Source organism: Lampetra planeri, chromosome 5 (genome assembly GCF_965212315.1).
Source record: "Lampetra planeri chromosome 5, kcLamPlan1.2.h2, whole genome shotgun sequence".
Taxonomy (NCBI): domain Eukaryota; kingdom Metazoa; phylum Chordata; class Hyperoartia; order Petromyzontiformes; family Petromyzontidae; genus Lampetra; species Lampetra planeri.
In genome coordinates this window covers 14,984,535-15,011,261 of record NC_136111.1, presented here as the reverse complement: position 1 = coordinate 15,011,261, position 26,727 = coordinate 14,984,535, and the positions used below count along the sequence as shown (strand labels likewise).

General features: G+C 41.5%; 1 protein-coding gene across 3 annotated transcripts in view; it reads right to left on the bottom strand.

Annotated features, from left to right (window-relative positions):
* The window catches only part of MRTFB (myocardin related transcription factor B), a 136,303-nt gene that overhangs the window by 65,873 nt on the left and 43,703 nt on the right, over positions 1 to 26,727 (bottom strand). The window contains exons 5-6 of one of the 3 annotated variants that reach the window (XM_078594637.1): positions 15,158 to 15,447; positions 3,967 to 4,023 (exon numbers count right to left, since the gene is read on the bottom strand). In XM_078594637.1, coding sequence (XP_078450763.1) covers positions 3,967 to 4,023; positions 15,158 to 15,188 — 88 coding nt within the window. In that variant the 5' untranslated portion in view covers positions 15,189 to 15,447. Of the gene's footprint in view, positions 1 to 3,966; positions 4,024 to 15,157; positions 15,448 to 26,727 lie in introns of those variants that run through there. The other 2 variants (XM_078594638.1, XM_078594635.1) reach the window with 2 other exon arrangements.

Below are 26,727 nucleotides of genomic sequence, written 5' to 3'. Positions count from 1 at the left end.
TGAGGTTGCACTAATTGCTCATGGGGCTGCCACTTTCGAAACTTTAACAATGATCCGATAAGATAGCTCGCTCTTGCATATTCCAATACCTATTCATACAACTCCCTGATGACAGCTATGAAACCTTCAGATTGTTTAACGTTTTATATACAGAACTACAATTTTTCCAAACTCTAAAATTAACGGGGGCTATTGGCTTATGCACAAGTTATAGAGGTTGTTTTTTAACCATACCTCACCATGCTGGTCAAGTGCACAATGAAGGGAGGACATTTATTCAAAATTATCATGACAAATGATTCAATCCAAAGCTCTTGCTAATATTTTTTTAGCAATTTCAGTCATCAAAAATTAAATTTTTTGCTCTAAATTGAAAAGCCCCAGGATTCCAACACCTCCTACTCCACCCCCCAACTATTCTAGATTTGAACTATTGGTACATTCACACTGAATTTGTCACAAATAACATCCGAGGAATTATTTTTGCGACCTGTGAATATTGGTCTTGTATAATTCTGTGCAGTCGTGTATTAATACTTGGTCACTTTCAACCAGTGAAATTCCGTTGAGGACTTTAAATATATTTAAAAAATCCAGGATATAGTAATCCGAATTTATGTTGCAGATTGCTGGAGTTATACTCATGTCCTCCGCTACTCCTACAATGTGTAAATTATTTATGGAGCCGCCCCAGAGAAAAAAAACTCCAAAAAAGTTTTCCCGTGGATTTTTGGAGCCAAATGACGATTCGTCATGGAATACAGGATCCACAACAACCTCACGTCTATATCCCCAGGGATTTTTGGAGTCCAACTCTACATGCGCATCAAACTTTTGACAATTGTAAAAAAACATCTCTTATTTAAACATCTGACCACAGAAGTTCCCAAGTGCATATATACAGTAGGCCACGTTGATCCTTACTAATTTACTCATTAATATGTTGGCTTTTCGCCTCAATTACTAAAAGCTGTACTTCCATCAACATTAAGAAGGGACAAACGAGTCCCGTTCATAATTATTTACAACTTACATTGTCATATGTTTAATAACTGAAAATATTCTAATCCAATCGCCAGGATCAGTTACATTAATTAGCTACCAGGGAGGAGCCTTGCCCCATCTAGAGATCTCGTGAGGCTGCCAAAGTGCACATTCGGAAGCACTACATTTTCGCAGCCAAGATTACGATTCATAATAGGTGTTTGGGTGTGGTCACGTAACGACCTGGCTATATTTGTGTCGTTAAAATCCTCCACCACCCGACATAACAAATTCAACCGTCACGTGGTGTACACGCTTTACCCCACCAATAATTATTATTGTTTCAGCTCTACCGGTGAGTTAAGTTGAAAAAAAAACAATCCTTACAGCCAAATTTTGCAATTAGGTACGACGCTTTGTGTGAAACTCATGTGGTCGTATTGTGAAGGTGTAATGTGTCAATGTAGCCCACTCAGCATCCTTTCATCTCCACCTGTATGTATGTTGAACTTCTTTCGCATTGTACATAGCCAACCGTGATAATCGGAGGTGCGGGGGAAAGGACTGCAAAGCAAACACAAAAAGCAGTTCTAAAGAAATGAGTTCGTCAATCTAGATGATTCAAAAGTGGCATAGCTCCAGTGGCTTCCTAATATCGGAAGAGCGTTCCAGACGGCCCTGAGCCGGCAGTAAAACTCCACATTCCCGCTAAGGGGGCAAATGTCCTCCATAGGACAGCCACTGTTGATCACAGGTAAGACACGTAAAACTCTTGTACAAGTAGCACATCAGCTGACGGGGATTATTGTACATCTAGCGGAACCCGGTATAGAGACATACACGGCACAGGATGCATGGAAGGCCACACACGGGGCCAATGAAAAACAGCCTTAAGAGGGTTTTGGGTGCCTGCACACTGTTATCAACGCTTGTCTGCAAGCAGAGAGGGACACGGAGACAGCGAGCTCTGCTAGGGTGTCTCCTTCAGATATGTTTCTCCGCAAGAAAAATACAAAAGGCATATTTTACACGACCATCAGACCCCACTGATTTCTGGTCAGTGCATCATTTCAGGATCACGGGGTGCTGACAGTTGTGTAGAAAAATACTTTTATAGAGAGACAGATATATGAAGGAGACGTATCGTCTGCTTATCTGTGTTGTTACTTTATATTCCGCACAATGACGCGAATGGTTATTTTTCCACCAGCTGGTGACGAGTCGAGGTCTGCCTTTGCACAAAGCATCTGTAGCAGCAGGCTGCTGGTGAGACGCTAAGCTGGGGCTGCACAGTAAAGACTTAATTGCATAGGGTCAATTTGGAAGTCTGCAAAGGGCTTCTGATCATGAAACATTAAGATATTATCCATGTAAGCTGTGACAGATGATGCTAGCAGCCATAATTGTGGACACATTGTGGAGACGTGATTGTGGAAGCTCGGCGTCAATGTGACACTTAATGAATTAAGTTATAAAGTATGTGCTTGAAGTGGTGCGCTGAGTCTGCATAATGAATGAGTCGTCATCAGTGTTGAGTGTGGGTATGTGTGTATGCATGTTGGGAGCGGTAATGGAGCAGCTAGCGCACTGCGCTACGAACCCAGCGAAACGAGTGCGATTCCTGCTCACGGCCAACACCAGCGACGATTATCTGAACCGGTCCTGGGCCTCCCCTAAGCCGACTCGTTGGTGCTCATTAACAGCAACTACCCAATCAGTCTGTTCAGACTATATGGGGGACATTCGTCTATCTTTGTGTACGCATGTGATAGTGCAGTGGTGAGCACGTTGCACGAGCAAACCAGCGACATGAGTTCTACTCCTGCTCATAACGAACATCGGTGACGAATATTTGAACCGGTGCTGGGCCTCCCCTAGGTCGACTCAACCTAAAATTAGGTCCTGATGCAGTGTATAAACATCAGCATTGGGAAGACAAAGGCGGGCGAATGTGGTGCTGATCACCCACCCCCTGGTGTGTCGTGCCGGCCTTCATAGGTGCTCACTAACAGCACTTGCCCCAACATTCTATTAAAGGCTATATGGGGGATCTTTGTCTTTTATGCGTGCATGTGACCGAACAACATGATGCATTTAATACGTATTATGTAATGTCCATGTGCACATGCAACCATATAAAGGCTAAAAATGAGAATTCACGTGGCTCTAATTAACATGGCTAATGATAACCATACCTGTAGAGCTATAAAGCACAGTTTTATTCACTTATCCCAAACGACTATGGGAGACTGAAATGATTTATACTGCAGTTTAACTCACATTTAACATGGATCACACTTTTAACCAAAGGTAACGCTCCATCCCATCAAGCTTTTGCGTTGCCGGTCTCAGTGTACACCGCTTACTTTAACTCAATTTTACTTTAATGTTACACCGACGTTTCAAACAATATGCTCTTACCGTACGGCGCCATCGTTTAAAACTTTTTCCACGTCGTGAGTTTGTTCACCGCCGGCGTTTATTAATGAAGAAGCGAGACAGCAGCGACAACACACACTTTTAAATTCAAATTATTTAGCGACGCTGCTTCGTTGGCAAGTGGTGCACAAGCACAATGAACAACACAATCTCAACACATTCGTCAATAACACCGTGACCTTAAAAGAAATATGGATACATATCATACTGAACTTTTCGGGAAATGGATCAACGTGCACTCCTTCTCCCTGACCTTTCTGAACTATGTGCGATGAAGAAGAGCCATTTCCCAAAACGTCACCCATTACATATTCGTTTCTCTAAAGGCCACAAGTGTTGTTGACGAACGTGTTGAGATTTTCAATGCCGCTTCGTCACATTAAACAAGTGCCAAGCAAACATTTACCGATTGCCAACACTGGAAATGCACTGGCAACAGATCACAGCAGCCACATGTAACAATGAATCGTGGTCTTCATAAATAACGATGAAATGAACAAGTAAAAAACAATCCAGTAAAAAAAAAGGACCCGTGGAACTAACCTTTGTTGATTTCGATCAAACGATGCGGTATTGTTTCCTGATGTTTTCTATCCGGCTCTGAAACGTGACGTCAAAAATCAAAGATGAAAGTGGGAATCAGTTTTTTATCATAAAACAATATTGTCAAGCGCACAGCCACACATGTTAACAAATGAGTTGAAGCTACAAAACACGAAGGCTTGCGTGCCTCCCAATCGCGATTTAACTTGCTCAACCTGCCCACTCTCGCTCATGCGCAACATATTCCTGATGGGCCTAAAGCTGTGCAAGCTGGCATAACACGAGGAAGAACATTCTTCAAATGCTCTATCACAGCGCACACCGAATGCAAATAAATATATAAAGGCCCCATTAATTTTTTCACTTTCATTCAATAAAACCACCCTCTCCTGTACGGGAACTTAACTCAACCGCCATCACATTTCACGGGACAAAGGAATTAAAATTTGTGACACATTTAAAAACACTGCTGCCACATTGCTTTATTTGTAAGACAGAAGCTCAAACAGTTTTTAAGGCTTCCCACATTGAGCAACACCGGTAATCATACGTGTAATATTTAATTACAATAAAAGTATACATTTTGATTTAAAGCTTTCGTGACTGCAGGGATTCATATTCTTGGTTCGTTCGGTAAAGTCACGTAGAAGGGAAATAATAAAATAATAAAAATATAATATAAAATGTATTATGTTATTATTTCCCTTAATAATATGAAATATATTAATTTATTATTTCCCTTCTACGTGACTTTACCGAAAGAACCAAGCATAATAAAAGTTTACTTTTGTTCAAGGATATCCTTTATTGTTATGTTCTGTATTTACGGCTTTTACGGTATGAATGGTTACGTAACAATACATTATTTGCGGCCCGTTGTCAATCGGTCGCACGTGCAGGTTATTTGACCACACTTTTGGCGAAGGGTAAAGGGCCAAGGATCAGTTCCAACGTCACTTACCGACGGAATCGGCCATGACTGGGAATAGCTTGGTGGGCTAACGACTGCACCTTCATTCCCCCCCCCCCTCCATGAATGGTTACGCAAGGCAAGATGTAATACTGATCATTTTCACCTTGGCAACTGTCTATTTGGATTCATTGCATCTCAACCGTAGAAAATGTGTGCAACTGTAGTGATACAAAAACAATTATTTTTTTTTAATTTATTTTTGCAGCAATTTGAAACTAGATTTGAGCAGGCAGCATATAAACATTACGTATTATACACTGGTATTCGTATTCATAAAACAAACAGAACTTTAGTTTGTTCTCTTAGAGACAAAAATTTATAAATTGTAAATCAATAAGAACATTTTTTAAAAGTTATATGAAAACTGAAACAGAGTAAAAGATGTGTGAGACATTGCATAAGAATAAAAAAGACGGAAATCTGTAAATGATTGTATCATCTCTCTCGTTGTAAACATTAACACTATAATGAGACAAACTTTTAATTGTACACAACATGAAACGCACAATAGAAAACGCCAATGGCAATTTAACAGTGGTGTGAAAATCGCTCGAAAAATTAAAAATATATTTTACTTGGGTATGATGCAATCATTTACTGCATCACTTGTTCATGAAACATTTTGTTATTAAGAGAATAAAATAGAAATTAAGATTGATTGTTATAATAAGAGCAATAATAAACAGAATGTATCATCAAAGGATGGCTTTCCAAGTCTAATACCACTTGGCAGAAGGATCTTGCATGAGAATATTTGGCAAATTTTATTTTAAGTCGTGTTTTGCGAATATAATACAAGAAGTCAATCTTAAATATACTTTGCCATGCAACTGGAAGCATTTTCAGGGCGAGCTTTGTCAATACTCATCTCTATACGAGTCCTGTCCTGAGTAGTGGTACAAAAACATCTACATTATGGGGACCAGTCTATCCACATAACTTCTGCCGACTATCCACAAATCCAAAGTTATTTGATCAATGAGAATAGGTTTTTCCCATTTTTTCTGGCAACAAAACAGGTGTTAAGATGTTAAAACACCAAACTGAAACCTTTTACAAGGAATCATGTCTACATTAACCACAATACCTGTGGTCAGAATGCAACCCAAAAAAAACACTGATAATATATGCATTGTCTTTGAAACTGATTGGTCCACACCAGAGACAGCTTTTTTTTGAGCCTCGTCTCAAACGGTGTTAGACCAGAGGACGCCAAAAGGCGTTTTAACATCTTAACACCTGCTTTGTTGCCAGAAAAAAGGAGAAAAACCTACGATCATATTTTGGTACTGGCAAAGGAGATCCCATGATGTTATTTGATCAATTCCAGAGGGATGATAGGCTGAGTTCATTTTAACTCGTGAATTTCTAGTTATAAAGCATGGAGGGACTTCTGGGCTCTGTGACACAAGTCACAGACAAGTCACAAAGCCCACCATATCTGTTCGAGAGAATCCACACACAAACTGCATTTGGCCCAAGGTTTAGTGTTTACTACTTTTGTTGATACCTGAAAAAGAACCCTTTCTCTGAATCACATTGTGCAAGGGGGAAGGGGCGTTGCCAGCGAACCGAGCAAATGATTTAAGTGGAGTGGAAACATTTTTGTACAAGCCGTTTTTATACAAATAGACCAATTTAAATTTCTTATTGAAGCCACAGGTTGAAAGCTTGCTTGAGTGGTTAAAAAAACATGATGGGTGGAATGACTTTTTATTTAATATACGATTGCAATGAGGCATTACAGATTGGATCTATTGCACTTAAGGAACAAATCATAGGCTATATACTACAAATATTCACTTTTGATACCTGTCTACCAGCATAACAACATGGCTCTTACATGCAGACCATGAAACGGTGAGTTTAACACATAGCAAGCTTTCGCGAACAATATGATCCATAATGTAGGTTTTTTTGGACGAGATTGCATAAAGATAAATGTGTCGTGAAACCCACCACCACCTGACACGGCCAATTAGTAATGTTTGTCAGGTAAACAAAACATGGCGATTTGTTACTAGTTCAGCACACCGGTGTGTTACATTTACAATTCGAGTATAATTGTAAATGTTGTTGGTTTACCCTCCAAAACACAGGTGCGCTGAACTAGTCACTAATTTTACATGACAAACTTTACCAATTGGTTTTGTCGGGTGGTGGCGGGTTTCACGACACATTTATATTGACGCGATCGAACCCAAAACACCTTTATTATCCATGAAACGGTGATTCATCTCTAACGGTGGAGCAAATATGAATGCACTTTCTTCATAACAATCCACATCCTATTATTTATGTGCAAGCAATTGTTTTGAATATTCTTTCCCAAGGTTTTTTTATCATTTATTTAGATATCATAGCTTTTTTTCACAACGTGATATCAAAAAATAAATAATAGGTGGCCCAATCGACCTGTAGGTTTCTGAACAGTTATTCGATGCCAGTGACAATCGGCATAATCCATTTTTTGTTGGTTCAGCGGATAAGAAGAGTGACGTTATGCATTCATATTCTTGGTTCTTTCGGTAAAGGCAGGTAAAAAAAATATATATATTGTTTTATATCTTTATTATTTCCCTTCTACGTGACTTAACCAAAAGAACCAAGAACATGAATCCCTGCAGTTACGAAAGCTTTAAATCAAAATTTAGTGACGTTATGCTTTTGCTAACACATTTTTTAAATACCCGGGAACTACAAAAGATGCAAAATTTTACTGCTAAAAGTTTCCAGTTGATTTTGTTTAACTGGGTGAGAACTCAAGGGACTAGAAAGAGTCTCATTTGCAAGGGTGACCTGGGCCATTAGGTCTGCCAGTAGTGGGCGATGATTGCCAAGGTTAAATCGCAATTGAGTAATTGCCAGGTAATTCTTAGAATTTGACAAATTTGGACGTTGACGCCGGCACACAACGGCCTAACTCGTACGAATGACGTCATTTGACCTTTTATTGTCCACTCTGAAGCAGACGACGGCGGCGTGTATTGCTATAGTTGTTACACCTGCAGTAATAACCAGGGCAGCTGCTGGATTCGAACCGCGAACCTCTGCAACGGTCAACGAATGCGCTATCGCTAGGCCAAGAAAACCTTAACCAGCTGTGGGGCACCGTGTGCAACAACAAAAAAAACGTATACCAAGCAGAGTAGGGTCACGTCCTAATGTACTGCTGCACGCACTAGAAAGAACATTTTTAAACGGGACCTGTTCCTTATTTTATGCCATTCTTTGTTTGTAATTGAAATCCTAACTCTGTTGCACAGAAACTAAAACAGTTGTCATTAACTATGAACGTCACTTCCCTGAAGACAGATTGCAGCATGCTGCGTATGATGAATTAGCCAATTTACATAAATAAGAGCTGCCATTGCAGCAAACATTGTCTGAATGTTCAAATAAATTCTACATTTGTCAAACAGTGCTCGGACAATCATTGAGCATGTTTACAAGCCTAACGAGCAGTGTTTTAGCAGTCATTCATAATAATTATCTTTCTTTTCAGGCTGGAAGTACATCGGGGGAGTCAGAGGGTCGCGTCGGTAATGTTAAACACGTTTATAAACAGACACAAAAATTAGGGCACGATCGCATATTTATCTACCGTGCACCTTTGCGTGTAGATTACATTGGACATGGTGGAGCTTACAAATACACTTTGAATAGGAGCCAATTTTATTGCCAGAGGTTTCTTTTATTTGTCAGTCCAAACCATAAAGGTCCCCCCCGCCTCCGCTTGATGATGCGATTTTTCTAATATCAATTCTCATTATGAATTTATTCAAAATTGTAAATGCATTGACAACACCTCGACACTCTTCACCTGTGCGCTCTGCCACCTAACACCTTTCACCTGTGCGGGTCAAGTAGTGTAAGAGTCAGGTTATCAACAGTTGGCCTATTGATGGTGGCGGGGAACGTACCCCCCCCCCCTCTCCGTGAGCTGCACATCACCCACGACTTCAGAGGCCGCTAGTTTGATTCGCACTCCTGGCGGCACCAGCCGAAACAATCATCCCCGCACATGTCCACCCCAGCAGTACAAATAAGTCACACGGCAGGTCACCTGTGGTGGGGTAAAGTGTGAGTACGCCCACCTCCTCCCACAAGTCTGGTCAGTGTTGAGATATTGACCGTACCCCCTTAGAGCTCTAGTGGATGCCTGTCCACCATCAGTAGCATGAGCAAGCAATTGCAGGGCTGCACCTTTGCCTTTAAATGAAATTGTACCACACCGTGACCAAGGTCTGCCGCTGGTGCCTTAAGATCGTTGCCACTGACCAATCAGAGTCGCACGCAATATACACGTTCCAATCAGTTAATTCATTACAATCAGTCCACCTGGCATCGATGAGTGATACCCGACTCTTGGAATCGTTAATCGATTCTGAGAACGGTTAACCAGTTGACAGATCATGGTTTAACAACCCCAGCCAAAACCCTCAGTCGTTCATCACTCACGGGAGGATGTTCCTTCTTGGCTGCTGTCTCCACGAGCTGGAAGCCTCTCCCTGCACTGCCGAGACCCTTCCCCTGTTCACGTTCAGGCTCAACACTTCTGCAGCACACGGCTTCTGTCGACAACTGAACGTCTTTTCTCATGAGACGTCTTCATTTGTTCATCGACTACGATGTTGCCTCTCGCCTTCCTCAGGCATTGTAACCCTCCTTCCCTGATAAATAATAAAAACTATCCACAAATAGAAACCTCCCTCTTCCTCAAACTTGCCAAACGCACATATCCTCTGCCCCCCCCCCCCCCATTGTTTTTACCGCCATCTTGAGATGTAGTTACATTTAGAAAGGTTTAGAGATACAATTTACCACCCAATTCAATTATTTGGTATTGGAATTACAGTATTAAAACTGGAGTCGAGCGATGCCAATAAAAAAACGTAATATTTATACCTACTAGTTTCCATGCTCCATGTACACAGTAGCTTAACGAACAGCACGTTGACTCTTTGCACTTAAATTAGTGCAACACACGAGGATGTTGCACGTGCACATCATTCCGTGCACGTAATGTGGCTTTCGTAACAACTGGGTCGTGCAATGACCACGATGATTGCAAAGATTTAGAGCACACACTGCCCACAATGTTGTTCACCAACGGTGGAACAAAATGTGTAGAGTTTAAATACTCATAATTCCGTGGTACGCTTGAAAAGGAGACCGATCCAAACCGCTGCAGCTTTCTTCCAGTTACGTCTCGCAGCCCTTATTTCCCTACTTTTAAAAAACGATAATGCAGATTATGGGGAGATAGGATGAGCGGGCCGATAGCTTTGTGAGTTTAAACGTTTTAAACATTATATCGAGTGGAACTCTCCGCTCCTCCGAGAGCCAATTTCAGCTTACATACAGGAGCAATTTACACAGCATCAGCAGCAGCTGCATCAATATAACTGACTGAACACATGTTTCATTAGCTGTAACAACACTGCACCCTTGTGCAAACACACACAATAGCTAATACCTGCTTGCATAAAAACGACCAGTTCCACCCTACATACCATCCAACCCATAAGTAAGCTAATTAGGTGAAATTACCCAACTACCACACATGTTGGAAACTAAAGCTAGGAACAGGTATGCTGCCATACAAGTTGGGTTTACATTTACATTGCGTTTCTGCAATATCAAGATATAAATATTTGCTTTGAGCTGTGTATGGATGATGCTATCTGCGTGATACATTGCACCGTGTTTGCGGATAAAGATTATGATTCAATTTGTTAGGAAAAAAAGCAAGTTTCACTCTGTACTTATTTTTTATTTGACTGTCAATGTTGTTGTTCAAGACTTACTATGTTCAACAAGTGCAATTATCTTAACGTGATCATGTGGCAGAGTATTGAAGCTGTCGTTTAAAGTTCTACATATATTTAGCATGCTAAACGGCATTGAGTTATACGAAATAATGTTTAATCTTGCATCTTAAATGCTCGGTGGAGATGAGATATGAAATCTGATAGCCCTTTGTAAAATCAGGCGTATAAAACTGCACTCAATGGTGCACTAACGTACAGTATAATAATGCTCTGCAATCAAATAACGTGAGTACCTTTAGAACAGTAAAGTATGCCCTCTAATTATTAATCGAGAGAATTAAATGTAACGGCCATCCAAGTGAACCTGACCAGATGCTCATTTTATGAAGGAATTATCAGACCCAACAGCTTGAAAAGGTCATGCATCAGAGGCTGCTGCTGCCATTTGCCAGTCAGTCTCATTCCTCGATTCAAACATCATTCTTCGGTGTATTAAATGCCTCTTAAACGAAAAGCCAGCAATTGCTTGAGACTGCTTCATTTGTCTGCTCAAGTGGACAATTCGTTAAGGTTTAATTTGAGCAGCCCATTTAAATAACACCTTTGTTCATTTCCAGACTGGTTCGTGATCATCTTGGTAGACGAATTTAGGTAAATATTCTGATTTTATTGAGCGATTTTCCCCAGTGCAAAGACCCCCATATAGCCTTAACAGACTGTTGGGGCAAGTGCTGTTAGCGAGCACCGATGAAGGCCAGAACGGCACACGAGGGGGTGAGTGGCCAGCACCACATCCGGCCGCGCCTTTGTCTCCCTAGTGGCGATGTTTACACATTACACCAGATACTCATTTGAGGCTGAGTCAACCTAGGGGATGCCCAGGACCGGTTCAGATACTCGTCACTGGTGTTGGCCGTCAGCGGGAATCGAACTCGGGTTGCTGGATTGGTAGCGCAGCGCGCGAACCGCTACACTACCGCTCCCCGCAGTGCGCAGACACAGACTACTCCTGTTGTGTAAGTGGCAAGCAACCATATGGTAAACTCTGGGAGGCGTGGCCCTCATCAACAACTGGTCCCTGGGATCAGAGGCCCGTTACCTCAGCAGCCTTAATACCCCCCCTTGATTTGACAGGTGCATATTTGTTATTTAGGAAGTCAAAGGCTAATCTCACACACACACCCACACCTCTTCGACATCTGGAATTCCAAAAACTGACGGCGACTGCGAGAGACAGCGGGTAAAAGCAGCTACGACATTTTGCTTTAAGGTTAAAATATTTTTGACGAATTGAAATATGCGAAGATGCTTTACATCATCTTGTCCACGTTTCACGTGTATGAAACCTGATAATATTTGCGATCTGAACTTGACCCGAAATCATCGAGGTTGACTCAGCCAAACTTACTGTGCAAACATTAGCAACGTTAACCGCGATGGCGCTGACCTCACCCCTTCGCCTGTGAGTCATGCCGGACGGAGCAGGTGCCTGCCAAGAGCAGTTTCCACCAAACAGGACAAAAAAACTAAATGCACAAGTGTGTTGGTTTGCAGATGGGGATTTCCTGTAAGTCGTGCAGACCGGATCTGTATAGCGAGGACCAAGTCAGATCGGCTCACGACAAGCCTGTTCTGAACCTGATGCACCCGATTTGTTAACAGACGTCCTCATACTATTATACTACCATGAAGCAAAATATACAGCAGATAATCGATAATTATCCGGCAACTTTGGGAGGGAGGAGCCGCGTTTTCAAAAAGCCAAATAATCGCATCATTATTTAAAATAGCTTATTTTAGCATTCTTGCGTAACATGTTTTTGGGTGTTGTTTTCTGTTTTAACATGTATTTACTATGTGAAAGTGCCACCAATAAAAAAGATATCGTACTTTAAAAAGTTACTGTATTTATTGTTTACCGTACTTACCACTCCGATCTCGAAGACTATGCATGGGGTGATGTATATAGTGCAGTATTTTCATTGTTAAGTTGGATGCAGTGTATAATGTACTGTTTATAATATTTAACACTGAAATCAAGCACAGCTACTTGTCTTGTTATGCACATCGTGCCGATCGCCGGACTGGTTACATCCTTTGGAGCTGTTTTGCTGGTTTCACCGATCAGCCAGATAATCATGCGCTGGATAATCGATTATCAACTGTAACATGCACGCATATTATATGTTGCTTAATAGTAAGGTGCGAAAGCTGTTCAACATACACACATTCTGATAAATTGCTGTTGTAGTCTGAATACAATATTCCCTTGTTATTCTTGAACCTGCTGTTCACGAATCGCATCTAGAACTCTACACGACTGCATCCAAAGAGGGAGAGAAAGGATGGGATGCAATGGACCGTGAAGAAGATACTCTTGTAATATAATCTTGTTACTCGTGAAAGTAAATGTTTAAATACTGAATATGTAAATACTTTAAAAAAAATTGAAATGCATTTTGTTATGAAAATAAAACAGAATTCTAAATAGTAATATAGTAACATAGTTAATGCTGAAATTTGTGTGGAATAACATACAATGAAAAATAATAACTGGTTATTTAAAGTTAGCCATTGTTCCTGAGGTTGTTAATAAAGTAGTGTGATTACCACTGGGGATGATGGGAGATCGAAGAAATGCCACAATGCGCCAATTAAAATGGATTCTTACCTTCGAGATATATAAATTTAACTGCGCAGATAAGAATTCATCTTTTTTATGTATAAACTGTATTGGTTCAGGTAACCCCTGCAGACAAAACAGGCGCTACATTCACCACGATATTAAAACAGATCTTTGAATTGCACCGCAACCCAGAATCACGACAATTCATCGTATTGTGAGGGGAGGGAGCTAATCGTTGCATACCAAACGATTAATAACATCGCGATGAGCTAAATCTAAGGTACGTAACTACTCGCAGTTCACCAGCAATTGATTCAAGCAAGCCTGACTGCTGATGAGACAATATATGTCAAAGCTGCTCCAGTTGTCTTGTTCTGTAACAATACTGATGAAATTATGCATTCCCATATGGCAGGTCTGGCCGATCGGTTTTGTACGAAATACTTTTAACATTTTACGTGGAAAGATTAATATTTTAAGAAGACGTATCGCCTGCTTATTCATATTGTTATATATAGGATAGGTTTGCAGACTTATTTAAGAAGAATCTGCTGCTGAGATACAGTATATATTTTTTTTATTATGCTTTGCGATCTCCAAGAAGCCTCGATGTTGAACAACCGCAAAGCTGAAGGTAAAGCCAAAGGATTTCACAAGGGCCAGAGCTCACCTTAGCGGCCAAAGTTCTCGCCCCATTAACCCACACCTCGTCCTCGGTACCGTGCACTGTTACAACAGAGCCAAATAAACAACAGCAGCTGGACAACGCCAGATTTGACTCGCCTTTCGATGAAGGGAAACTTAAGTGCTGACTTTAAAAGCCAGAAACTTCCTCCAAAGCTCTCTTTGTAAATAAAGTTAAATCATCTGCAGCGGGCACTCAATGGTAATTTTATCTGAAACTCCCCCCCCCACATTTCATCATACGAAACAATAAAATATAAAAGGCAAATGTGCAGCCATGCAACCTGCAATTATTTTTACTTGCAGCACTGCTAGCAGAAGGGACTCCGCAAGAGGGAGCTCCAGAGAGCCCCTCTATGTCGTATTTGGCCTACTCTTCTACGCTGGCCAGATGTCTTGCAAGAGGTGGGCGTACTCACACTTTACCCCACCGCCACATGCGAGCTGCCGATCGATTGACTGCAGTGCGCCCGTTTAGCCTGCCGAGTGGCCCAAGGAAACGTGCCTGCTGTCCCAACCACCGCGTTGGGGAGACCGGCATTGCAAGTGCCATGCACCCAACGATCCCATCCCCTGCCCGCAGTAAAGGCGTTGCGCTAATTTGATCTGGTGACACCATCAGCTGGGAGCGGAAGCGGTGTTCCACTCCAGTTTCAAACACGTCAATATTCAGCAAAATATTAACTTATTTCAGGCATTGCACAGCCCCATACGTGTTTATTTAACATGCCCCTTCTTGTATTTATGGAAAACAAATCAATTATTGGTAGCAAGCATTTACTTGTTTATTGAATCTGCAAAGCTATCTTGTTATTTTCTCGGACTATTAAAACCAACTTTAACAGTAATAACTGGGTACATTTTTCTCCAGGCCCTTGAGTTTTGCACTCCGCATTTAGAAACACACGTTTAGACAATTTCGCTGCAACTATAAATTCGCATGTGTGATGATGATGATGATATCAGCCACTTCGATGAGCAATCACGTGTGGCAATGTCGTCTCTGAAAAGAGATATCATATGCTTTGTGGGCTTTATTTAGTAAAATAGAAAAAGTTATAAAGCCAGTTCGTAATTTTATAATTCATTAAACAACGCGAGAACGCAAAGCACACAGGGGGGGCCACCACTCACCGTTGCGGCGCTCGTTGAGCGTCATCATCATCCTGCGAGCAGGCGTGAGCGAGAGCTCGCGGAATTCGCTGGTGACGGCCTCGCTCTGGGGGCTGGGCGCCAGTCCTGCCGCCACGCCGCCACCACCACCACCACCACCCGCAACGGCCTCCCCGGAATCCGCGGGATCCCCGGCACCCCCTCCCTCGGCCCCCCACAGGGCCGTGGAGGGGGGCGGCTTGCGGTCCCCCGCCTGCTCCGTCGTGAGCGGAGTGGCCGGCTTTGTCTGCGCGCAAACAGCGCCGGGACTCCTGCCGGAGGGGGATAAACATCCACACACGGTCCCTCGTTAATTGCGCCTATTCCGAGTAGAATCGTGCGCATTGCCAGCTGTGTGTGCACCGAGCATCGGCCCCTCTCTATTCTAAACTCATTGCAGTGTCACATGGCTCCTCCTCTTCTCACTGTGGCAAGACCCATGCGACGCCCCCCTCCAAAGCAGTAGATTGATAAAGAGACATTTTTATTTTTATAAAAAAATATATTTTCGGTTTTCTATCTACGTGACTTGACCGAAAGAACCAAGAATATGAATTCCTACAGTCACGAAAGTTTAAAGTCAAAATATGATAAAGGGACGTTAATTACTTGTATTCTCATCAAGTCTTACTCACATTTGTTTATCAGTTTCTGCTTAATTTTTACTCAGAAAGTAAATGTACTATGTATGCCAATGTATACCAGTGAGGTACACGGTCTTAAAAGGAGGAAGGGGATTTCAGACTTAATAACCCACCTTGTTTGTGTTCTTAGTTAAAGATTACACTTCGTTTAGCCCTGATGACTGAGCAGTGTGCAGTTTGAATACAAGGCAGCTCTCTGTCCTTTTCTAAGTTTCATTACCGTGTGAGATCACAGTAATGATATGTACGGTACAGGCAAACATGCACCGTTGTCTGTTTCCATGTTGAGGAAAATGGTCACGTTAGACTGGATAGAGTTTTCTGTAACTTAATGTGTAATTCTACTTGAAGTGTAGGTTTAATCTGCACGAGCCAACGTTACGATCTGGCAATGATTTGTGGTTTGTCCATTGCTTTAGATTTCTAATGTGACACGGTTGTTTATGTTCTGATTTCTGTTTTCTTCATTGCTGTACTTTATTTAGTTTGTTTTGCTTTTGTCCATGTTAGTGACCCCCCCCTGCTGGGTCAGTCTTGCAAATGAGACTCCATCCTGATCTCTTGAGTGCTCACCTGGTTCAACAAAATCAACTTCAACTACTGCCTGAACACACCACGCTGTCCCCATACCACCAGGAAGAAAGGGGGCGTTTCAGGACCCCCATACCGCAGCATGTTGTTCATATTTTTAACCCAGTTTTAACCCAGGAGCTCGCTCGCTCGCCCACGGATCCACAGATAACAGACAGGCTTTGAGTCCCGGTAGTTCACATACACAACACGAATTGTGGATGAGAAAAGAAATGAAACGAAGAAATAACACTATTTTAAAACTCTGTTGCTATCTCGGATGCACGTTTTTTACACCATGGTAAAGCAGCTGTTTATAAGACTTAAAACATAAAATAAGCATCATAGTCAATGCCACTTAAGCTACTTCCAATTGAAGACAAAACCGTTTTCTTGAACGTATGCATCATACATAGCCAACTGTGCTAATTGGAGGTGTGATAAATACCAAATACACGTGTATGTGCACGTTTGACAGGTTTTTTTGCCTTCACAGCAGCACTGTAAATAAAAAATGTCACCGTTATTAAGAATCAGAAACGTCGTGTCGCTGCCTTGCCACTGCCGTTTTGTCAAGGAGTGTTGTAGAGAATAGTCCATGATACAAACTCAGCCTTTAAACTTTTGTTCCACCATTTTCACGTCTGCTGCTTCACTCTTGCGGCAGTCAGGGTTTACGTGCCCGATTTCCTTGTCGGCATATTTTAGAAAACCGAGAATGTAAACCGCATCTATACATTAACTTGTTTTTTAATAACCCAGTGAGAACCTGTTGGAATGGAATCTCTTTTGAAAGCTTTGTACAATCGATTCACTTAAAAGCATCCGCTGCTTTCCGGTTCAACACGAAGCTGCGTATGATACTTGGGAACGACAACAATCTATGGTATAGAGCCATGCACGTGAGAAGGCCTTTGGACTAAGCCTAAGCGAATCACAAGATTTCCTGGCACAAAGTATCCAGTTGACACACGTCACATCGAGGGTGAAAATGAAAATAATTTTACAAAGAAACAAAATATTAAATGTCTTTTTTAAATATTACAACAATGTATGGTGTTTCATGTGCTTTTAGGTTTTCTTCTAACAATAATGTCAAATTATATTATTATTATTATAATGTGTAACCATCGAAGAGTATTCTCTCTCGAAGAGAGAGCAACTCGGAGGCGCGAGGGGGCACTACACGGACGAGCGGGAATGCAGCAGCCAGGTGAGCGAGCTGGTGACAACAGTTGCCCAAGCTCCACGGGTTCTCGATATCTATATATATAAAAGTCAAAAATTGTGGGTTTGTTTGTGGTCGCTCGCTTGGCTCTCCAACGGTGGGGTTCATGTGAAAAAAAAGTAGCCAGGTGCTACTGTCGTGATAAGAGATACCAGCACAGTCGGTATGCACTGCTGTAATCATAGCAGGTACCACCACAGTATGCACTGCTGTAATCATAGTAGGTACCACCACAGTATGCACTGCTGCAGCGAAAGCAGGTACCACCGCAATATGTACTGCTGTCATCATAGCAGGTACCACCACAGTATGCCCTGCTGTAATCATAGTAGGTACCACCACAGTATGCACTGCTGCAGCGAAAGCAGGTACCACCACAGTATGCCCTGCTGTAATCATAGTAGGTACCACGACAGTATGCACTGCTGTAATCATAGTAGGTACCACCACAGTATGCACTGCTGTCATCATAGCAGGTACCACCACAGTATGCACTGCTGCAGTGAAAGCAGGTACCACCACAGTATACACTGCTGTCATCATAGCAGGTACCACCACAGTCAGTATGCACTGCTGTTACATCTTTAAGAGTAGCTTTGAAATATTTTTAAGACCCGGGCAATGCCAGGTACTTCCTGCTAGTATTAATATGTTTTCAGTCAATCATGAGTGTTTATATGCTGAAAACTTCATAATACAGGTTTTTTTTTGTTAGGTCACGCAAACCTAAATGTGTCGACAAAAACCCACCACCACCCGACACAGCCGACTAGCAAGGCTTGTCACGTAAACAGAACGTGCCAATTCGTCACTAGTACGGCAACCATAATGTGTGCTGTACGAGTCCACATCATGTGCTGTACTGGCGAAACGTCGTACTCAGATCGTAAATGTTGTGGACTTGCTCTCCAACAAACTGGTGTGCTGTACTAGTAACAACTTGGCATGTTCTGTTTACGTGACAAGCCTTACTAGTTGGCTGTGTCGGGTGGTGGCGGGTTTGACGAGATATTTATGTTTGCGCGATAAAACCCCAAAAAACCTGTATTATGGGTGATATTGGTCACAAAAGCCCACGTGTTATGCTGTAAACTGTAAGGATATTTTTTTTTCTTATAGGATCATGAATTATTTCACGAATTTCTGTAAACGACTGAATTCTGATATCAAAAGCAATGAACTGCAATTCTCTGACATCCATTTACAACATTCGCACATCTTATGAGTGTCAGTGAAGAGGATATTTTCCAACAAAACTTCTCATTTATGAAGGGTTACGCCATCGCACTTAGACCTGCATAACATATGTCAACAGCTAAGCTGAATCGGCCGATGAAAGCAACCACGAATGCCATGATACTCATGTGAAAGCACACCGATGATATTCCACTGTCAATAGAAGATTCCATCATCACCCCACTAATTGCTGTCTTTAAAGAGCAAGCCCTATCGTAAATCAATAAACCTTGTCAGTTCGCCCAGAACGGAGACTCAACACGCACTGCTTTGCCGATCTCGGAGCGTGGCATCAAGACGCGTGGGCCCAAGGGCAGTTCTGACACCCATGCCTTTTACCCTCAGGGTCAATATGCCTGTCTGCCTGCCTGCATGCCGAGAAGTCGGCACGTTCCGTCCAACGCGAGTCCTCCCGCAGCGCCAGGAGGGCATCATGGGGGAGTGCAGGAGGAGCGGGGGCGTTCCATAAACACAGAGTTACAGCTGAACAGGTAAGGTCAGTCTGACTGGGGAAGGTGTGGATTGAAATGTCTACATACACCGGTGGCACAGTTACACTGTCGATCATCCGCGGGTGGATTATCCCGGTTGCCGGTTAACCCTCCTTGCCAAAATGTTTCACGAGAAAAGAGCAATTTCAATACTCATTCGAACTGCTTCCATTGTATTAGGTGCTCCTCACCCGCGACGCGCTGAATGATTACTTCAATAAAATACAAGTCGATGGCACATTCGATGTCTTTCCCCCACATTCTACCATAGTTAAAACATAAATACGTTTCCATAGCCAAATCTACATTTGTTTCGTATTATAGCCTCATTTCCCTCTACATATGTTTTGTATTATTGCCCTATTTACATGCTTTTCTCATTATCTGGGCTACCCTCCCCCATTACCATATCTTCTTTTATATTTATAGAGTGATCATCAAAAATTGATTGCAATACAAATAATTCAATTACAATTAATACTTTCTTTACCGCAGTTCTTATGCCAATAACTTTCTCAAGTGCGGCCATTAATGGTGAATGACGCATTCAATACGGGGTTCACATGAACATGAAGAACAAGGCATCAGCGGAACGCTGCAGCGAGGGCAGCGGTAAACTTAACGGCGTAACAAATCCATTTTATTGTACTTATCACTTTGCATCAATGTGTATTTTTGAACAAACTATGTGTTTCAAATAAACTGGTCATGTGGAATGTATGAAATATATGCACACGACGCAAATTATGCAATTTGTTTTAAATGAAGCAACACAAATTTGCATTTGTATAATACATGCTATAATCCTAACTTATTCATCGAAATGCTCACTCAACGTTTTTCTATTGTAATTTAACAAAGCCCCACAGTGACATGCAGGCTCATTTCATTCTAGGGATAAATGCAAATTAAGTGATTTGGTATATTTCTAATTTACATGCATCTCTTCCACGTGCAACACCACTTCACTCTCCATGCTTATGGACTTTGTAGCAGCTGGAAATGTTTTCTCCACAGAAAATTGCCTTCACCCAGACCCCACTCCTTATCAAGAGCCACACAACCTTGAACTCCTCCTGGGCACCTTTTACTGCATTTTTTTGTCAATGGCAAAGAGCTAAGGCTCCAGCGTTCATAATCATTAACCTGATATTATCTCTCTGCTAATATTGACCACTTCTAACATTCTTGAACCAGTGAGACATACCTTCAAATTTCCAACGACCACTGCTTCTTTTACCTTCACATGAATGGCTGCTCATGCACATGCCTATTTACTTGGATGTGCATATTTATTCAAATGATCTGCTTATGCACATGCCTATGTACTTAGAGCCAAGTTCATGGTTTAGGTCCAAACTACAGTAACTGGAATTTTCAGATTTGGAGATGGGACTACCACTTCCCTTACCGCTGTACAAAACCAACATTTTTTATTCTGTCACATAATTAAAAACGAGACTGACATTTGGTAAACTTTCAAAAACATGTTCCTTTTCTGGTCTCGCCTTGCTTTTTGGCCAAGACAAATTGTCAACTTTTTTTCTATCCCTCGTGTAATCAAAATGATTTGCAGTTTTGTGAAAAAGTTAACATATATCTGGTCTTTTACGAATATTTTCACAAATATTCAATATTAAATGCCAATCCTATAAATTGAGATGTCACTGATTATCAATATGCATGCCGTTACGTCCTATTCATTGTGTACGGTTTTTAATTTTAGTTTTATAAGGTGGTTATTGGCCACGAGTATACTAAGTGCTATTCTAATCAGCTGTAAGTGTATATTTACAGGAAAGTAATCCAGTGTCAACATTTCACAAACTTACAACAAACCACGAGGTGAAGATGTAGCGGTGGCCATTTTGTGGTGGACTAAGTTGTTTTTGTACACAGCGGCCAAAAAACATTACTCACACTTAAAATATACAACATCAAGCGATCTGCTCCAGTACTCCAACAGCCACGAAAAAAATGTAAGAACATGGCAAGAAGTTTTTCGGGGCAATGCGCGAACATAAAATATTGTGCAAACCGCTCAACGAAAGGTCAGTCGGTGAACTCACAAAATTAAATGTGATGGCCAAATTGTGCGGCAATGGGACGTTCGAGGCGGTGGTTATTTTGGAGGACATGAGGGACCGACGTGCAGCGAGGGACGGTCAACAAGGCTGACTTGGGTCGTGAGAAGCTGAACCCTTCGGAGATCATCGCCTCCCCTCCCCACCCGTGGCTCACGCTTGAGAGATTCCAACAAGCGTGCGTGCGCATCACGTGTGTCCCGATACGAGACGGCTCTAGGGATGGACATGTCATCAAATTAAGAGCTGGGATAAGCCAAATAATTAAAACTGACATTTTAAGGGTAATGTCGATGTATTGCCTGGGACTTGAGTTGGTGATCTCATTGGTGCTAACTTGGCATTTCCAACATGGACGTTTGTTAGTTCTTGAGCTGCAACGCCACTTGTATTTACTGACCAGTTAAAGGTCATTTGGCATCATCACACGTTTCTAAGCAATTCAGAAAACAAAAACCCAACATGCAATTTGTTAATCAGGGGGTCTTTAGGCAGACACTTCCAACAGGATAAATAATACCTTACGTAAGTATGTTGATAATAGACCGTGTTTTAGAAGCAGTTGGTACGGTACCCTATTCAAAAGCAACCACTGCAATGGAACAGGAAAACAAAACTACGATTAGTCATTCATTAATAACAACACATAGCAGCGGCAAGAAGGTTGGCAGGATGGACGGCAGCGCTGGGTCAAGGGTGGCCCAGAGCTTGAGCTCGGTTAGGAGAGCAGAGGAAGCGGAGGGAGGGTGTGGGTGACCTTGGTGGGGGGTGGGCAGGAAGGGTGCAGAGAGCGTGTGGTTTGTGTGGGATGGAGGAAGGAAGGTGAGCGAGTGTGGGAGCGGGAGTGATTGGGCCATCACAAGTGAGCAGACAAGAGTGCAGGAATTATGCTGGCAAGGGAACAGGGAACGAGCCCCACGCCATCATCGCACGCCCAGCACCCACAAATGAAAATAAACTGCTAAGCTCGTGTGGTTAATCGCATGAGAGGCTGACGATGTGTTCAGTTAAGCATAGTTGATGGTTGACTGTACATAAAATGCTTGTGTCTGTAAAGCGTTGAAATACTTTTACCCTAAAAACACAAATAACTCATTCGGTAGCTATACAGATATATAAAGTGAAATGTTTCTAAGGCCGATGAATTGTAATTAGGAGGGAGATACTTTCCGCTTATGTGGGATGTCCAGTACACAGCAAATAATTAAATGAAAAATAACTACCATCTAATTGCGAAATTTATGGATGACAATTATTCTTCTACTTTCCGGTCTATTTACAGAGCCCAGCTCTAGCCGATGTTCACGGCTCACGAGGAGGGCAAAAAAGCAGAATACTAACTGGCTGGACAAGATGCATATGCATCTCAATTTAGGGAAAATATCTAAAAATCATTTGGTTCTTTTGGTAAAGTCACATAGAGAAAAAAAGTGAATAAAAATAAACAAAATCAAAATAATAAAAAACAAAAACCACTAATGTAGACTGTAGCCTTGTTCTTAATCTGAGTGAGTGTACTGGCAGTCTATAATATATACTGTAGCCTGGTTATTAAGTTTGGTGAGTGTACTGGCAGTCTATGTAGACTGGAGCCTGGTTATTAAGCTGAGTGAGTGTACTGTCAGTCTATAATGTAGACTGTAGCCTGGTTATTAAGTTTGGTGAGTGTACTGGCAGTCTATAATGTAGACTGTGGTAATGGTTATTAAATACCTAAGTTAAAATATCTAAGTTAATAACCATCACTGTGCTTCCAATAACAAGTAGCTGAAATAACTCAATAGTATGCGAATTGAAATGTATCCGTTTATGCTGAAAAACATACTAATTTCCAGTACGCAATCGTTTCTCTGTAATGGTTACCAGTGTTTAACAGCCTATTTGCGATAACTGTAATTTGATCAAATAAAAATTTATTCGCAGTATCCACAATGCATGTTTCACAAAATATAAAGGTTATGTAGATCGTTGTCCCGTTTGTGAATATGATATGTCACTGAGAAGGAAAAACGAACTGTAATCGTCTGATCATTTTCCACACCTATCTTTGAAAATTCGGGCACTTATTCTAATCACCAAGTGAACTGAAAGGCCCGTACAGTAAATCCCTGTAAATGCACACTCCTCACCATTGCAAAGGTCCATTTGCTACTGCAACAAACAGGGAAAAGTAGCTTAGTAGCAAGCAAAGATAAACAAATATATGTCTCAAGAAATATTTCAAATACTTTCAAAATAAACGTAACATTTACTTTTCTTAATAATATTTTTTTACTGTGATGCAAGGAATGTGTGGCCAGGCCATGGGATTTGAGCAAAGACTTTATTGGCCGATTAGGTGAACACCACGAAATTCTCAACCCTCCTTCACATCAACCCCATTCCTATCCCAGCGAGAGCTGTTAAAACGATATTCGGTCAACCAGTAATCGTTTTCATAGTCGACAACCGATTCTGAAAGTCAGGAAAGGGCGATTAATTTGAGTGGAATTGGTCAAGCGGTACAGTGGATGAGGCTCCGATTGGTCAGTAGCAGCCATTCTAAGGCACTAGTGCAGGCCCAAGTAACCGCGTGGTTCTCAATCACAAGGTAAAAGTGCAGCCCTGCATTTGATTTGCTTGTCCTACTGCTGGCTGACAGGCCACCACTTGAGACAGCTACAAGGGGCATTTCTGGTCGGCACTTCCACGCTGACCAGACATCTGGAAAGACTTGGGTGTACCTGAATTTTACCTCATCACAGGCAACCTGCTGATCAACTTAAAACGGTGTACCCATTTATATTCCTGGGTGGACAGAGGAGGAAGGGATTTAGGAATTTCGCTTATTGATTCAACTGTTGTGTCGGGAGATCAAACAGAGCTGGCGACGTCTGGATTGCGAGTTCGGTGTGCTCAAAATTTCACCACCACGAGCAGCTACACTAGTTTCTCAGTTAAAAAGGTAAAACATTTGTGCTCATTGCTAGACATTCCAATATGTGCAACAAACCAGTGACAGTTTTTTTTTGTTTGTTTTTCTCATTGCTCTTCCCGGGACTTCAAAACAAAAATGACGTTAACAAACCCAACCCTAAACAACTTCTGTAAATGCCATTGGCAAAATTGTTACATAGGACACCATGAGGGATTTGGGATGCAGAGACCCTTGGAAGTGAAACAGTGGCTTGTGAAAATTAGTTAGCCGGATGCAGTTGGGATTTTTTTTATTTACCTACAACATTCACATTTAAATTGCAGTAAAACTATACACAGATATGAACATTTTATCCCTGACACCTGATTGTCTACGGTGCCTTCCAAGGATTCACAGATAAGATAAGATCATCAAGCATGGTGAAAACCTCACTTTTGACAAACTATCTCACTTGGACAGACTGAAACTTCCACGCCAGCATGGGAGGCAGCCACAACGCTTCGGGATGGGAAATCTACGGGCTATCACGCCAGTAGTACGCATGACATGTTAAATGGCATTCCAGCACTATAAATAACCTAATACATGTGAATTGACTCGTGCCCATTCATTGCCATCCTGGCACGGAGGCAACTTGGCTTTATCCTTCCCTGCTTATCTCCACGGGAGACAAATGGTGAGCACTGAACACTGCCTACGGATAGAGTGGTGGCGCAATGGACGATCGCACCATGCTTTGAAACTGGCAACGCGAGTTTGATTCCCGGTCAAGTCTAGCATCAGTGGCGAGTGACATCAGAATTGGTCCTGCCTCCGTGCAGAAAGGCCATCATTCAGCAGTTGACTGACCAAGGGCTATACATTATCTTTATCATAAAAAAAATACACATGGGCTTTGATAATATGCATAAGTTTATTTTCTGCATATTTAAACAAAATATTACGTAAATTATTTTAAAAAAACGTATCCTGGAAAGCCCAATGGGCCTCAAAGTGTTTAAGCTAGGGGCCCTGTATTGATCGGTATGATTGGCCAATACCAGTTTAAGGATTGTTTTACTGGTGGAAAGAAACCAGAGTTCATTAACCAACTTGCTGTACTGACACCACCTTGCAATAGTGAATTTTTGAGATTATTCACAAATCTGCATCATCCACCAACCCCCCCCCCCAAAGTTCTAGATTACCAGCAAGCTTCATAAACATAACTACTTAACATGAATTCCAATGATCAAGATGTCCCAAACCCAAAATGGACAAAATGACAATGCAAGATGTAAACAAAAACCCTTTAATTTGTGTGTTCTAATATCCACGCTACCCCCCAAAACTCAAAACATTATTGTTTAGTCAAGTAACGTTTATTGAAAGCCCAAAATATATGATTATATTTAGGGAAGGTGAAATATGTCCAAAAATAATGCTTAAAAATCTTTAAACTCTGCAAGGGTACAAAATATTCAAAGAGAGAAGATATATATGTACAGGTTTTCTTTTTTGACGCACTTTGGATGAAAGAAGTTCAATTGTTCTCGGAGCTAAGAGATGCAGAGCTTTTTGGCGTAAGTTGCAATTCTCATTACCGAGGCATCCAAAATTTGAAAAATGTAATTTGCATGATATTTTTTACAAGCCCCAGAAACGCAGAGCATAGAATTTCACTTTTTACTTTAATACGGTAACATTTTATCCAACCACAGGTAGTTACTTTGATCCAAAAATCAAGGCTGCGAGTACGCTCTGCTTCCAAATAAAACAACCGTTCTAATTAATCCACTGCTGGAAGCCAAGCCAAATGGATATGTTAAAGTGTTTATTGGCACCGTGAGTCAACGCATTGCTGAAAGCTGACAAACAATGTGCTTGTGTGTGATTTAAAGACTGTTAAGAAGAAATGTTTTTACCAGTTTTCCATGCACTTTATGACGTATATTCTCCTCACAAAAAGCTCTTAAACAGAATTAATGCTGAAGATGACAGCAGGGAAGGTTAGTCAGTTTTTATAATGGCTTTTTGGCTTTTTTGGCGGGATTGTTTTTGTGGTGGTTGAAGGTTGTCCTATAAAAAAGGCAGTTAACCCTACCACACGAGAAGGGCCTTAGATCATCACCAGCGCAGGACCATCGGCAGTCGGCGCCACCCCGAGACTAGTTGCAGCGCTGGGGATTCCAAAAAATCCTCAGGCACACATTTTTCATGTTTAAAAACTAGTGTTGCATTTGTGTCATTATTTAACGATGAAAAATTACTTGCCTATAAAAGATAAAAATAGTCAATTTGACAGACCAATTTCCAAAAACAGTATGTTTAAACATTCAGAAGAGGGGAAAGAAATGTTTTTTTTAATATAAAATCTATAGTGAGTTAATCTATGAAAGTGAG